Here is a 16,848-nt window from a genome sequence, read left to right on the forward strand (position 1 = left end):
TGTTTAATTAAATTAAATTTTGTTAGAAAATAATGTTGTAACGTAGGGGTAAGGTTGCGTACATCTAATCCTCGTGTTACAGGAGCAACAGGCCAACTCGTAGTTGATCATTTAATATTTAGGCTTGGTTTATTTTATGAACAAGGTCTACTTGCTTGAACGTCTTAATCCCATTACTGCCATTAGTGGGGTTGGCTACATGAACCATCACGAAGACTTTCTTAGGAGGTCACCCATTTTAGTACTACTCTCAATTACTGTGGCTCATAGGGATGTGACAAATTATTTTATGAACAAGGTCTATGCCAATACAATCACATTACACAATGCCTCTAAGAAGGCTTTTGTCCATTTTGAGGGTAAGGCGAGTTGAATGTATACAAATTACAACAATGGTTACAAGGTTATTCATGGGGTAGGTTCACGTTCTTACTTATAAGAAGTTACGTCTTTGTGAATACAATTTACAATGGTTGAGATGTTGCAAGTCTAATTAATAAACGTATGGCATTCAACTTGGTGCAAGTAATTTGGCTATGGTGCTGAACAAATGTTATGGCTTGCTCTTATTGAAATCCTGTACCAATCAGGGTTTTAACAGGTTGACTTCATTTATTCCTGTGGAATTACGAATCCAAACCAAGATTTACGAGCTTTAGGTCAATCACATGGCTTAACTTTTAAGTACTTGGGGACTGTAAATCAGTCACATTGTCTGGTTCTGCTATAAAACGGTCTTTCTGGGGTTTGATCCGGTGTCTGCTTTATTCATGGAACCTAGTGAACCATTGTGCTGATTAGCTTTTTGTTAAATGGTGAATGCCTTGTTGTGGAGAAACCCTGGTATGGTCTTTGTTTTTGATAGACGATATATTCTTGTTAGAGTTTTTGTGTTTTAGGGTGCTGCTTTCTGATCAAAAGCTACTTATTACAGCAGTCCAATTAATGACATTAAAAACATGCTTTTGCTATCTGGATGGTCTGGATCTAGGGACCATGATTAGGTATATATTTCAGTAAATGGATGGAGTCAAAGGTTAGACATGGCCAAATTCATCATGCTCATCTACTCGTATTATGTTATAACTTGTGTCCGAGCTTCAAAATTTTTTTGGCTCTGAGAACTTTGGTTGGGAAAGTCCATGTGACATAGAGATGTCCGACTATAGCCTTTGCTCACTGTTTATTGTATGATTGTGTCTTAGGCACTTGTTTTTGAAAAGTGTGATTTACAGAATTTTGGGTTTATTATTTCACCTGTGATTTTTTGTCTTTCCTACTATCTTCACTTCTTTTTTTTTCCTCCTGACTGGAGTGTAACATATCTGTAGGGCAGCAGAGAAAGTTAAACCCAAGCAAGTTGATGGACAAGTTCATCCGAAGGACACTCCTAAAGACAATTAACACTACAAAGCTGCCTGTTGGAAGAATGCAGATCTGCAGAGGTTTTTTCTGGTAGTTGACCTGTACAGGCTATCACAGTTCCAGTTAATGTATGCTCGTATATACCTGTATCTGCATTGTTTCTTATATTACGCTGAGAATTTTGATATTAAAACGTGCTACAAGTTTGAGAAACTTAAATACCTGCTGCTTAATCCAGTACTGTTAGGTTGGTGCTCATCTGAAGAGTGAAAAACTTTAGTTGGCCATTGTTTTTGTAATAAGAGCCTAGAAATGTGCAAGTTGGATTGTGTTCTTTTTTCTTACTGAAGATGGAAGAATTAACCAATGCTCATTTTATTGATTATGCATTTTGACAAGGTAAGAGATGACAGTCCAGGTTATGTAGCTCCCATTCTACTTTATTCTCGAACTATCTAGTCTAGATTTTAGATTAATACCTCGTTGATTTTGTGCTTCATATGTCAGCTGTACATCCTATACTGATTGTAATCTTGATGTGTAATCAAATACATAATTCAGGGACTGTCCTGTTGTTGCTATGAGCCTATGACTAGGTTAAAGTAGCTGGTTCACTTTGGCCTTTGCCCTACTCTTCTGCCTCTACAATATTTAGGCTGATGTTAATGGTGATTTTCTATACAGCCAAATTAAAAAAAAAAAAAAAAAAAGAAAAAAAAAGAAAAAAAAAAAAGGGTGCATTCTAGATTCATTTACCCATTTGAACCCATTATTTCAAATTGCGCTACTCTGATGATATACTCGTTCCATTCTGTGGGCAACCAATAACTCCCAACATACCAAGGGTCTAGTTAGGTTTGAATCTCACAATTATAAGGTTGTGAGATCAAACTCCGTTGGAAGGACAAAGTGAAAACTCCCTTTCATTCTTGGAACCGACTTGCCCGTTGGAGAACTACCAAACTTTGGAGTGGGGTATTCCATAAAGTTTCCCTTCATTCCCAAGGGCATAGCTCATTAACTCGGCCAAGTTGACGTATGCGATCTCCTAAGGGCCTAGCCCACTAACTCGGCCAAGTTGACGTATGCGATCTCCTAAGGGCCTAGCCCACTAACTCGGGCCAAGTTAACATGTGAAATTCCCAAGCCCATTCACTCTGGCCAAGTTGACATATGAGGTTCTAGCTCGGTGGGATTTTTCTCCTTTGTCTCCTTAAGTGTGCATTGTCTGATTCAGTTTAAAACCGGTTTTGTAATTTTCAACATAAAAAATAATATTGTTAGTAGCATTTCAAGAATATCCGTGAAAAAAAAGGTATTAGTATGTTGAGATTATGTTGAAAAATCGGAGTCAAGAATCAAAGATTGAAATGGTATCCATCTAGACCATCCGCAATTCAGCCCCAACCGGATAGTACACACCTTTACGGCTCTAATGGCTCAACTCATGGGTCATGAATTCATGACTCATGAGTCATAAGACTCACAAGTCATAACTCACAAGTCATGAGCCATAATTGAACTGCCCCGCGAACAAGCACTCGTTAACAAGTTTCTTCTTTATCCATTTCAATCTTCTACTCTCCCTTCATAGTGAAACTGTGGAAATCTACCCAGGAAAACAGCTCTAACTACAATTCTATGGCGGTTTAGCAAGAATTAAACTTTTAAATTCCCATTATTTTTTTCAATTTTGTCCGTTGTCCGTTGTTCGTTGTTCGTTGTTCATCACCCCCTCTTACTTACTTTCTGGTATTTTTTCTTCTTCTGAATTTATAAATATATTTTAAAAAAGGAAGAAAAAAAAATTCAAGCAGGTAAAGCCCCAAAAATTTGGTAAGAATTGAAAATTGAAGCAACACCCATAAAAAATAAAAAATAATGTGGGTTGCAGCAACCCCATTGAATTACTCAAGCTTCTTTATAATAAAACGCTGCAATTATTCTTCATTTCGTGTTCAATGTTCTGATAATCCCCGTGGATTCGGCTCTGAAGATGATACTAAAAATGTAAACATTAATTTTCTTTTCTGTATTATTGCTTATGATGGTTACTTAATTTGTATTTTTTTTACAATATGTTTTTTTATTGGCTGAGTTGGGTGTTTGATCTTTTCAGACCAAAAAATGGAGCAGTTCAAAGCAGCAAAAGGGCATTCTTCCACAACAAAGGTCCTTTTTTCAACCTCTACTTTGGGTTTTGTTTGTACTTATGTCATGGTTTTTAGTTTTATCTTTTGTGAAAATTTTAATTTCTGATTGTATTTATAAAAAACTATAACATGATGTATATTATTGTAGTCTTTGAATTGGTTGAAATTTGGCCAAATGCATAATGAAGTATGTCCAACTATTTTGTTTTGTTTTTAATCACTTATCTAGAATTATTTAAGAATGCTAATGTACTAGATACAACAATATCAAAGCAGAAATTTATGAGCTTTTAGATGGTTGGTAGAATGTAAAGTGTTGGCAAGGTGCCATAACCGGGCTGAGATTTATTAGCCTTCTCTACTCTGAAGATAAGATAAAAAGTTGTTTTGAACATAATGTAGATTTATTTGTAGTTCTTTTTGAGTATTATTCGGTCTTGGACAGTTGAACCCAGGGAGCAATGATTGGGTAGGGTGTGATTTTAAGTTTAGAATCCAATATTTTCAGGGAATTCCAATATTCTATGGTCACTCAATTCCAATTTAAGGTTTTCGTCTAGTGTCATACACTTATATGTACCCGGGAGTTTCAAGGGTTGGACACATGTTTGAGTTTAAGTGAAGTAGATTTGTTGAAACAAGGGGAAGAAATTGTGTCTTGTATACACCAAGGTCTATTTGATATGATTGTGCATATAGCTCCCATGATTTTTTTTTTTTACTTCTGTCATATTGTCAGCCCTAGATTTATTTGTCATTTTTTTCATTACTCTTTGTCTCATAGCAATTTCTAATCTTTTCTATATTGCTCGGTGCAGCAAGTCAGCAAGTACGAAATCTAGCTCCATGCCTGGTCGTAAGTGGAGCTTTCCCTCCTCTACTTGTTTTTGATAGATTTAAGCAGTTTCCTATTGCTATAGAGGGTTCTGTTTTCTCGAGGTCGAATACAAGATGTTTTATAAAAACTGTAGCTTTAACTGTATGATGTTTTCATTCTGAATATTATGCTGTTATTTTATTTCTCATAGTACTTCCCATTTTTGTCTGTTTACCTTATGGGAAAAAGATTTGTGGACATCTTCAAGCCAATAAACATATCATATGTTTATAATAAACCAGTTCACCACTTTGTGTACTTTCTTTCTGTGTTCCTTTTTCTACAAAGCCCTCTCTAAAATTATAGACTGTATTTTTGTAGAAGCACCAGGAGTGAGTTCAAGGCCCGACAAAAAGTTTAAGCAAACTCTCTCTGATCTAGAGTTTGAGGAAAAGCTTCAAGCAGTCAAAAGGTGCAATTTTCTGGCATTTTCATAATCTACTGACTTTTACAATTGGTGGTTATGATAAAAAGATTCTGGATGGTTAATCAATATTAGAACTTCAACAGTAATTTGTATGACCTTGTTAGCTATGATATTTGCTTTAAATTTTCAGAAAAATGTCTCACCTTGATCCCTCAACTAGTGGTTCTTGTAAGTCATGTACTTTCTGTTCCACAATTGTGTTGCGTACACATAATTATGATATAATTGCCGAGATATATTCTACTATACTTTCTAAAGTCATTCACCAAATTCGGTATTGACCAAGTGCTACTGATAATTGAACATGGTTAGTCTGTTTTGATCCATATGAAGTTGGACATTGGACAAAGATATTCGGCATCTGAGATTGAACCTCTACTTGTCTAGTATGTGAGTGCTGTGGCCCAATAATTGAGCTGTGATTGTTTGTGTTAAAGATCCACTGTTGGGATAACAGCTGTCCAAGTTTCCATTATGAACTAATCTGATGTAATGGGTTATTAGTATATCTGTTATAAAAAAATCAAATTGAGTCTAATTGTTGTTTACTTCTTAGACTTTCATTTTATGCTGCAATGTATGCAACAAAGTGCAAACACAACTTTGTTCCTCTGTTGTTGATAAATTAAAACGTTGTCAACTTCTGTTGATGATTAAGCATCTTTCCTTTTTATTCTCTTTCTCATTTGCTCCATTCTGCATGGTAGAATCTTAATATCTGAATTCTGATATATTCTATCAGGTCTGCTGTTGAAAAGAAGAAATCAGAGACGACGAATGAGTTTAGGGCAATAGACTATGATGCACCAATTGAACCAAAGCAGAACACAATCGGGCTTGGGACTAAGGTTTGAGTTGGAAAGTTGTCTCATGCAATTATACTAGCATATTGGTGGAGTTTCTCATGATTTGTGGTTATGCTATTTATTGAATGAAATATGAAAATGTGGTAGATCGGAGTTGGAATTGCTGTTGTGGTCTTTGGCCTTGTTTTTGCTTTGGGAGACTTTCTACCGACTGGAAGGTACTCTAGCATCATAAAATTTTCTCTTGTTAGTATAAAGTTGCATTTCATTAGGTCACACTGTTTTTTCTTTTTATTTCTAAAAAATCAAAGCTAAACATATCTTCTGAGCCCAAAAAAAAATAATAGCCCCTTCTTAAGTTGAAGGCTTACTATTGTTTTCTCTCTGTAGCTTCACTTCCACATGCTTTAGCATCTTTCACTGAAGTAAACAAGCCTTTTGTTTGAGGCTGCATAGCATTCTTTATATTCTTCTGGACCGCGGTTTTCTGCGTATGTCTTCATTCTTAATGCTAAATGGTTTCAAGATATGACAATGGACCTCTTTTGGTATTGACATCATGATGCTTATGCTTCTGTATGTTTTGGTTTCCTGAGTGATATACTCATGTGTGTGATAAATGATATGTATACATGTCTTCTATAAAAAAAGTGTCAATATAATTATGTGCACCTTAGTAACAATATTTAATCTTGGTGCTTCTTTTTTTTTTTTTTTTTTTTTTTTTTCCTTTGGCTTGTCCCATATTTTGCAGCATAACTTCCAGTGAAGACAATGGAGCAGTCAGTAAAAAGTTGTCCAAAGAAGAGACAGCAATTCTTCAGGTAAATTTGTGGACGGTCATTTTCAGCATGCTGCCTTTTCTATAACTTCTAGTAAATTACTGCAAGGCTATAAAGCGGAATGTTCAATCACTTTGATTACACATCTTTTAAGAGAGAAAATGGTGAAGTTGAAGGTGAGAGCATGAATGTAGAATAAAAGAAAGAAAAAGGGGTTAAAGTTGTGAGAAGCTTTCTTGGTTGTATGCCATGTGACCTAATATTATAGAAATTAGAATTGGGGTAGAACCATTAATAATAAGGTAACATCAACAGGGTCATTGCGTGTTTTAGCTAAATATTATGGAAACACCTTAAGTACCTCCAATCTAGTTTCATCACCTTTCATGTGAGATGAAATCATGGTAGGGACTGGGGATATCACGTGTGAGGAAATAAATTGCAATTACTTGCTGAATATTGTTTGGATCTTGCCACGACATTCTTCTATTGATTATGTTGATAATATTTAAAATTCTTCTTTAAGTGTTTCCAGAGTGGAGGAATTTATTGAATTCCCCTCCCTATTGATAAGTTTTGTTTTTGTATCTTAACAGAGTAGGCTTCAGCAATATGAGGCAACTCTGAACTCTTCGCCTAAAGATCCAGTTGCTCTTGAAGTGAGTGATTCTTTCTTTGAAATTTGTTCCTGATTAAAAATATCAAATATTCATGCATTATGTTTGTCTTTGGGCATTATTCTACATATAACCGTTAACTATGGGCATCCTTATTTGGGAACGTTAATAGACTATTTATGCTACAATGGTCTATGTTTTTGTTGTACACTGGGTACCTTATACTTTGCTGTTCACTCATACGTTTGTTGTTTCCTTTCAAATTTCCTTTTTGTTTTCAGTTTTACCCTATTCTTGGTCAAACCTATTTTTTTAGTGGAGATCAAGATCTTTGTGTATTTTATAAGCTTGTAATGAGTCTTATGAGACTCAACCTTCAGCTTGAAATATGGACCATTCCTTACAGAGCATTGTTGTACTACGTATATTATATGATGGTGTTTATCTGTTGGCATGTATAATATATATCTTGCCCAGCTTGGATAATGATGTTTGTTCACTGGTGGGAATGGGAATTCGATAATGACTTGAAAGCCTATACAGGGGAATGAAAATCTTATAATTTCAGCAAAATCAGTCACTTGTTATTGTATTTCAGCCATAAAGAACATCTGGCAACTTCTTTTATAATACAAGGGGAATGAAAATCTTATAATTTCAGCAAAATCAGTCACTTGTTATTGTATTTCAGCCATAAAGAACATCTGGCAACTTCTTTTATAATATAGAGACATCATGCAGGGAGCTGCAGTTACATCAGCAGAACTTGGAGAATATGCTCAGGCTGCTACTTATCTCGAGAACTTGGCAAAGGTTGTTTGTTACTAGATATAATCGTAACATGATTCAAATAATTTAGACAATCTGAACTTCTGAAGTATGTTGCTCTGATTTCTCAGGAAAAACCAAGTGATCCAGATGTCTTTCGCTTGTTGGGGGAGATAAAGTATGAGCTCAATGATTATGAAGGAAGCGCTGCAGCATACAAAAGTTCAGCAAAGGTCTTTATGCGTAGATTATTTCTTGCATTTTCCATTAGCTGCAGCTTACAGTCTGTCCAATTGCTTTCACAAACTCTTTTTATCTCATTATCTGGCACTAAATTTAAGGATGAATACTTATCAGCTCATCATAGTTAAAAAAGCGTTGCTATGTAGGGGTACTGGTGGAGCTGTCAATTAAGGTAAACGGGTCGGGTCAACTCGGGTCGGGTCAACTCAGATTAATTCCATAACCTATGCGAGTCGGGTTTGGGTTGGGTCATGCTTGAGTCGGGTCATCGGGTTTGGGTCGGGTTTATAACAGGTCGGGTTACATTCTGATCGGGTGAACAATAGGTCGGGTTTTTACGGGTTAAAACGGGTTAGGTTAATTCTCAGGTTTGAGTCGGGTTTGGTTCAAGTCAATAATTTGTGGGTTATAATCAGGTTGGGTCATTCTCGAGTTTGAGTCGGGTTATTTGCGGATTATAATCAGGTCGGGTCATTTTCAAGTCGGGTTATTCTCGGGTTCAAGTCGGGTTCACTTGAAAGATTCTTGAAAAAATATTCCTGTGATTAATTAGGCATTTTTGCATCTGCACAGACGTTTTAACGTCGCGTTCACGTTGTCCCGTAGGAAAAATTGGATAACTTGGTTGCGCGCGAAGGAAAACAGGGCACCAGTGTGCCACGGCAGAATCTGCCGTGTCACGGTACAGTGCACCGTCTGACGGTGCACAGTACCGTGACACGGGAATTTCTGCCGTGTCACGGCAGTCCTAAAATCAGTCCGGTGGGTTATTCTCGGGTTCAAGTCGGGTTCGGTTCAAGTCAATAATTTGCGTGTTCTAATCAGGTTGGGTCATTTCCAAGTCGGGTCATTCTCGGATTCAAGTCGGGTTATGTCAAGTCAATAATTTGCAGGTTACAATCATGTCGAGTCATTTCCAAGTCAGGTCATATTCGGGTTCAACTAACTATAAACAGATAATTGGCTTGAGTTAATGAAATCGGTGCAAGTTGTAAACCAGTAAATTGGCCGTTTAAAGGCAATTTGGTTGATTCCACACACCCAATTGGACTCTCAAAGGGTATTAGGGATCATGGTAAACATTTCGACAATTTTTGTTTTCGGGCGAAAAAAAATTAAAAATTCCAAAATTGAAGGCTAATATCCACGATTTTTGAGAAAGTTTGGAGGTTTCGGGGCCAGGTGTCGAAAAGGCTTGAAATTTTAGGTGATACATCTCGGGGGCATATAATGCCGTTTGGAACCATATATTATCATTATATGTTGTCATAAATCTTCGTTGTAGGCTTGAATTAAGGAAATCGGTGCAAGTTGTAAACCGGTAAATTGGTCGTTTAAAGGAAAATTGGATGATTCCACCCACCCAATTGGACTCCCGGCGGGTTTTAGGGACCATGGTAAACATGTCGGCAATTTTTATTTCCGGGCGAAAAAAAGTAAAAAAAAAAATTCTAAAATTAAAGGATCCACACGTTTTGAGAAATTTTGGAGGTTTCGGGGCCGGGTGTCGAAAAGCCTTTAGATTTTAGGGGATACATCTCGGGGTCATATGATGCCGTTTGGAACCATATATGATCATTATATGTTGTCATAAATGTTCATGGTGGTAGGCTTGAGTTAATGAAATCGACGCAAGTTGTAACAGGTAAATTAGTCGTTTAAAGGCAAATTGGATGGTTCCACCCACCCAATTAGACTCTTAGAGGGTTTTAGGGACCATAGAAAACATTTTGCAATTTTTATTTATGGGTGAAAAAAAGTAAAAAAAAAATCAAAAATTGATGGCTACATCCACGCTTTTTGAGAAATTTTGGAGTTTTCGGGGCCCTGTGTCGAAAAGATGTGAAATTTTAGGGAATACATCTTGGGGTCATATAATGCCGTTTGGAACCATTTATGATCATTATTTGTTGTCATAAATGTTCATGGTAGCCTTGATTTAATTAAATCGGTGTAAATTGTAAACCGGTAAATTGGCCGTTTAAAGGCAAATTGGATGGTTCCACCCACCCAATTAGACTCATGGAGGATATTTGGGACCATGGTAAACATTTCGGCAATTTTTATATCCGAGCGAAAAAATATCAAAAAATTCCAAAATTTAAGGCTAATATTCACGCTTTTTGAGAAATTTCAAATGTTTTGGGGCCCGGTGTCGAAAAGCATTGAGATTTTAGGGGATACATCTCGGTATCATATAATGCTGTTTGGATCCATATATGATCATTATTTGTTGTCATAAATGTTCGTGGTAAACTTGAGTTAATGAATTCGGTGAAAGTTTTAAACCAGTAAATTGGTCGTTTAAAGGTAAATTGGATGGTTTCACCTAGCCAATTGGACTCCCGAAGAGTTTAAGGGACCATGGTAAACATTTCGGCAATTTTTATTTTTGGGTGAAAAAAAGTCAAAAAATTCCAATATTGAAGGCTAATATCCACGCTTTTGTGAAATTTTAGAGGTTTCCGGTAGAGCTGTCAATTCGGGTAAACGGGTTGGGTTTGGGTCGGTAAGAGTGGGTCGGGTCAACTTGGGTCAGGTCAATTCGGATTAATTCCATAATCTATGCGGGTTGGGTTTGGGTTTGGGTTACGTCGGGTCATACTTCTTATCGGATTTGGGTCGGGTTAATAACATGTCGGGTTACATTCGGGTCGGGTGAACAATAGGTCGGGTTTAATTCGGGTTAAAACGGGTTAGGGTAATTCTCGGGTTCGAGTCGGGTTCATTTTAAGTCAATAATTTGCGGGTTAGAATCAGGTCGGGTCATTTTCGGGTTTGAGTCGGGTTCGGTTCAAGTCAATAATTTGCGGGTTATAATCAGGTCAGGTCATTTTCAAGTCGGGTCATTCTCGGGTTCAAGTCGGGTTCGGTTCAAGTCAATAATTTGCGGGTTATAATCAAGTTGGGTCATTTCCAAGTCGAGTTATTCTCGTAGTCAAGTTGGGTTATGTTCAAGTCAATAATTTGCTGGTACAATCAGGTCGGGTCATTTCCAAGTCAGGTCATATTTGGGTTCAACTAAATATAAATAGATAAATTATCATTTTTATCAAGCTAATTATTTCTTTTGACTAAAATATATATGGAAATATAATAGGGAGCTATAGTTTATAATTTAGGAAGATAATTATCTCCTTTGACCATACAACAAATATATACTATATTTAACTCTTAAATTTGAGGATGATGCTCCTTTCTTTTGCTGGCGTGGACCGATTTGGTCTCCCTAGACAAAATGCTTTGATCAACAATAATAAGGTGGTCTAAATTGAGATCGGGTCAGAAACAATTTGGGTTGAATTTACGTCGGGTCAATAACAAGTCGTGTTTGTTTTGATTCGGGTTAGTAACAAATCGGGTTGAATTTTTGGGTCGGGTTAGTAATAGGTTTGGTAAAATTTGGGTCGGGTCAATAACAAGTCGGGTTGAATTTGGGTCAGGTCAATAACAAGTCGGGTTTATTTCGGGTCGGGTTTGTTACAGGTTGGGTTAAATTCGGGTCGGGTTAGGAATGTGTCGGGTTGAATTTAGGTCAGGTTAGTAACAAGTCGGGTTAAATTCGGGTTTTGACAGGTTAAAACGGATTTGGGTAAATTTCGGTTCAAGTCGGGTTCGGTTCAGGTCAATAATTTACAGGTTACATTTGGGTCGGGTCTCCAGGTCAGTTCATGTTCGGGTCTCACATATTCGGGTCAACTCCGGTCTAGGGTTGGTTTCAGGTCGGGTTTGGGTCACCATTTTTTTGGGTTCAGATGGGTCGGTTAATAATCGGGTTTGAGTCGGTATTTCGGGTTGGATCAACTTTTGACAGCTCTAGGTACTAGAAAGTAGGAAGGAAAATAATTGTAATAATGCAAATCATCAGTCTAAAATATCCTATGCATACTTGCTCCTAGAACTTTTTTTTAATGCAATAGAAATATCAATGGCTGTTCTCATTTATTCTTTTGTGTGCTCAGAGATGCTCCATCCTTTCTAGAAAATTTAATTTCAATGAAGATATATAGTTGTCTAAATTGGAAATTCATATCAATTTTTTGTGTGCTGTGAGCTGTATGTATGCTGAGATTGCTGACAGTAAATAAATTTTGTTTCTTAAAAGGTGACCAAAGGTATAGATTTTGAAGTTCTGCGTGGCCTTACAAATGCATTACTTGCTGCTAAGAAGCCTGACGAGGTTTGCCATCTGGTTCAATCATAGATTAGTTGTTTCTTTCTGTTGTGTAGAGTAACTCAATATTCAGTACTTTTGCATGCTAGTCTTACTTCAGCATCTTGAGACAATATGAATTGGGGTAAAATTGAAAAATCCCAGTTCTGTAAGATGTTTTTGCTCTGCTGTGATACGCAATTTGCATCAACTTGTACACTTGAGTGCATCAATATTGGTTAGAGAGTCTTCCTTGAATTATTAGCTTTATGCTATGAGGGGTTGTAGGTGTTGGTCTACTTCAGCATGGAACATGGTAATCTAGAGTGCTTTGTTCAAGACTTTGTAGTACATTTTCTGCAGTCTTATGTTTTTCCATCATCTCGCCAGCACAAATTTTGCTGCTGCACATGCTAGTGCACTACTACTTGACTATTAGCTTTTCAATGTGTTGCTATCAATAATGGACATTTTGCACTGACAGGCATTGATGTGCCAATTAATTTTGCTTATTATTTCTTTTAGCCAAGAGACCACCCTTGACTTGTGCATCATGATCTAAAGTTAAATTTTAGCTCTGTGATGTTTTGTAGAATTAGTGTCTAGTTTGTTCCTAGTAGTTCAGCTGGATTTTCAACATGTTGGTAGCATGAATCAGTCTAATTTTGATTGTTATAGCTGGCTACATGTAGGCAATTTTGCTAGAACCAAACTTGGTATTTCTGTGTACTTTGAGAAACTAAACTTTGAATTAACATTGCATAAATCATTCACTTATCTAAAAAAAACTAAATCTTTCATTTGGCTTTTGTTTTCTTCCTGACCTACACCTATATGTTGACTTGGATTTGTTTTATTTTCTGGTTGTAGGCTGTTCAGGTCCTTCTGGATTCCCGTGAACGTCTCAATAATGGTAAATCTAGTGATAGCACTACTAAGACAGAAAGTAGCACAGAGGAAAATGACGCCCAGAATGTGGATCCAGTTCAAGTTAGTCTGAATTCATAATTCTTCAGGGACATTGGATTTTCATAAACTTCATAAATATTTCATAATTGCAAAAACTAGTTGTTCAACTGTTCTGAAACTGAACTAGGATAACCAGCCTGTACTTGTATGTACAAAGTGAGGCTTTCTTGGTGAGTCATGCACAGAGACAGAGAGTATAAGTACAAATCTCTCTGATCTAAAGCTATTATAGCACGAAATAGGTTATTGCTGGGCTTAGTGTCTATATATCTGTTCCGCCCACAGGCTTATTATGTTTCTAATATTATTTTATGTGCTTTCAGAATTATGATCACGTCCTGCATCTTGGTTTGTATAGGTCTAAGTCTCACCTGGTTAAGAATTCTAATTTTTTTTTTTACTTAAATTCCCCTTTGTGTAAGTCGTACGGAAGTGGATGTGGGAGGAATTGGGCATTGAGTTCATCTTTTGTATGCACTCTTTATACATAATTAAAATAAAAATAAAAAAATAAAAAAATAAAAAATTTAATAACTCCTGATTTTTACTGTAATTTGTTATTGGAAAGTGTTATAGACTGGATTCTACTGATTTAATTGATTACAATTAATATTAATTTAAGGCTGAAAGCTTGAACATTTGATTGATTAATGGTTGGATTGCATAAGGATAGCCATAACTTGAGGTTATGAATCTCTCAGTAGCTTGAGGCTACAAATCTCCTAGCAACTTGAGGTTGCAAAACTCTAATTTTTCCTCACTAATTTCTGCCTACCTTTCCACTAACACTACTCATACAACTTATACTAAGCTGGTAAGATGACCTTAAGGCTTAACATGTGAAACTTAGCTAATTTAGACAAACATAAATAAACATCATAGGACTAAGGTAGCTTCTTTTCCTTCTCTTCTTCTTTATTGATTTTGTCTTCTACCTAATTGGAGTCTTGAGGCCTTGAAATGCTCCCTGCTGCTGCTGCCCTTTTCTGTTGCTCTTGTTGCTTGTTGACTGTCCTCCTATCATAGACCCGCATAGGTTGTGGCTGACCCGTATTACCAAATTACCCCCTCTAAAGCCGGTCTATTACAGAAAGCTGGATTCGACGTCTTTTATACCATGAGAACTTTTTTCTATCTGAATTGGAATCTATTTTTTAAAATTGGGTCCAGGGTATTTATCAATTCATGATATTTGACTATTTGTTGTCCAGGTTGAACTGCTGCTTGGAAAAGCCTATTCAGATTGGGGTCATATCAGCGATGCATTATCAGTTTATGATCAATTGATTTCTAGTCATCCTGATGACTTCCGGGGTTACTTAGCTAAGGTGATCTTTTCAAAATCTTTCATACACTTTGAAAAAGCTGTCATTTTGAGATAGGTTTTAATTTACAGTTATGTCTGGGCAATTTCCTGATGTCTAATGCTCTAAGTTTGTTCTTTCTAAAATAACTGCTACTGGGCTGTAGGGAAGATATTGCAGCTTCCGAGTAGTGTTAGGGTTGCCAGGGTCTTAATTGACCATTTGGATTGTATGTAGCATCAAATTCGTTATCACCATAGAGAAGCCCATATAAGAAAAGGCTATACTTCCATGAGACCTTTGATTTGCGAAAGTAGGAAGGGTTTGTATCATCTGCTGGTCCAAAAAGTCATGCTATATATCTGTCCCTTAAGCTCTTCAGAGTTCTATACCTGTTTTCTTTCCCACAAGTTATTGTCTTTAGTAGTAAGCCAATTAACAGTTCATGTGTTGGCAATGCAGGGGATAATATTGAAACAAAATGGCAATGTTGGAGATGCAGAACGGATGTTTATACAAGTAAGACATTGAAGTCCTCTGATTAGCTTCATGCTAGCTATTCTTTGCTTATCATGTAGAGTGTTCATGCAGCTTTCACTTGAGCAAATGCATTTGCTTATGTGTACGTGTGTGTTAATTATGATGCCCTTGCATTCAATTTGCAATCATTTTAATGATCTAATCTTACACATCGGGATGGATAACAAACATCTATATATATAACTCAGGGTAGTCTCCTAAGTTTTCTGACATATCATTCTCCATAATCTTATTTTCAATTTTTCAGTCATGTGCTCTTGTTCAATTATACTGATAAATCTGCTCTTCATTAATCAATTTAGACATGTAACTGATAAGTGACAAGAAAGGTAGATGGAAAACTATCTTAATTTTTGTGTGTTAATTCCTATTCTCCATGCTGTCTGGAGCAGTATTCACCTGTTGTTTCTTTTTCAAGGTATGATAGACTTTAACTATGTATACTTCGTATATAGGGTGATTTGGTTGATCATCATTTGATTTTAACTTTCTATAAAAATACACTCTAGTAAGATTTTCTGTCTTTTCTGTATATGGTTTGCACCATCTGCGAATATTATTAAGTTTTGTGAATACAACTAGCAGGCCTTGTTTGGGGATTTTCCTTTTCAAAAGGATTCTTATTTATCACTTCTGTCCACTCATCCAGTCAAATTTATCTGCATGCTCTCACGAAATCTGCAATTTGGGAACATATTTTTTTTCTTCTAAAAGCCAACTTGTTTTTGATGTGATGAGCGTATGAGTAACATTTTGTGTGTCATATGCAGGCTCGTTTCTTTGCACCTGAGAAAGCAAAGGCATTTGTTGATCGATACTCAAAAACTTAACAGTACATGTACATGTAAGCATATAAACTGCACAAATAACTTTCTCTTTAGCTGATCAACTTAATGTTATTGTGGGTTATATTTCTGACTTTCTAATTCTTTCTTTCCAGAGTATATTTGGATTGCATAGTGAGAAAGAAATGAAATCAAAGAAGCTCCTATGTGTCCTATACAAGTAAAAGAAAAAACTGACGGAGAAATGGAGTTGCTTCGATACACTATTCCACAGTATGGTACATTGAACAAATCAAATATAAATATACATCAATGTGCCATGACTGTCCTGGCCAACCTCGCTCTCAGCTTGCTGTGTCGACCACCTCCTTGCTTGCAGTGCCAGCCAACCCCCCTATGCTCTTGAGTGTTGTAAATCTAACTGGTAAAATTTGTTGAGAAGCATTAGATAGTGTTCCTAATATATTGATTCTTTATCTTGAACACTAGAATTTTGATATTTTTGAGATGTATATGTGTTCAATACTCTGCAATGGTCCATTGATATCATAACAGAACGATAGCATATATTTTTCATATGATTCCACTATTTTCTGTATTTCTTTCTTCACCTATCTTTCTTCATATACTTGAATGAAATTTTAGATTGTAAAATAACAAAATATTGGCTGTAAATATTTCTTACCTCTTGCCCATTTTCTGTTTCTTGTTATGAATGTGGCCTTATGATTTGCCAAGCATTTTGACAGGATCTCCTTGAAGTCATCCTCGTCACAGGGGATCTTCAACCCGCCCTCCTGCTTAAATCCAAATTCTTCAGCGGCTGTCTCCATTAAGCTCTCAAAATCCGGCATCGTCAGATATGACATAGGGATGACAAACCTCTTCTCGTGTGGCCCTACATAAACAGGTAAGGATCCTCTCGGTATCTTCTCTATCTTTTCTGTCTTTTCCGTTTGTGGTTTGCACCATCTGCGAAAGGATGGCTCATCAAAGCTTGTATTCGGACCCTTAATTTTCTTGTATGATACTAGTGAATTACGGTGATGATGATGAGCT

General features: G+C 36.5%; 1 protein-coding gene across 2 annotated transcripts; it reads left to right on the forward strand.

Moving 5' to 3' along the window:
- The first annotated feature begins 2,868 nt into the window (after positions 1 to 2,868).
- LOC145624319 (uncharacterized) lies at positions 2,869 to 16,484 on the forward strand. Of its 2 annotated transcripts, none has more exons than XM_081677324.1 (16): positions 2,869 to 3,375; positions 3,485 to 3,537; positions 4,337 to 4,374; positions 4,720 to 4,807; positions 5,565 to 5,670; positions 5,776 to 5,846; positions 6,383 to 6,452; positions 7,007 to 7,069; positions 7,769 to 7,840; positions 7,927 to 8,028; positions 12,144 to 12,218; positions 13,062 to 13,181; positions 14,372 to 14,488; positions 14,927 to 14,983; positions 15,775 to 15,848; positions 15,945 to 16,484. In XM_081677324.1, exons 1-15 carry the CDS (start codon positions 3,247 to 3,249, stop codon positions 15,832 to 15,834), a joined length of 1,221 nt encoding a protein of 406 aa, XP_081533450.1. In that variant the 5' UTR covers positions 2,869 to 3,246; the 3' UTR covers positions 15,835 to 15,848; positions 15,945 to 16,484. The 2 variants fall into 2 exon arrangements, with proteins under 2 accessions (XP_081533450.1, XP_081533449.1); XM_081677323.1 differs by having other exon boundaries at positions 2,870 to 3,375; positions 4,717 to 4,807.
- The last annotated feature ends 364 nt before the right edge of the window (positions 16,485 to 16,848 follow it).

Source organism: Chenopodium album, chromosome 3 (assembly GCF_948465745.1).
Source record: "Chenopodium album chromosome 3, dcCheAlbu1.1, whole genome shotgun sequence".
In the NCBI taxonomy this organism is placed as follows: domain Eukaryota; kingdom Viridiplantae; phylum Streptophyta; class Magnoliopsida; order Caryophyllales; family Amaranthaceae; genus Chenopodium; species Chenopodium album.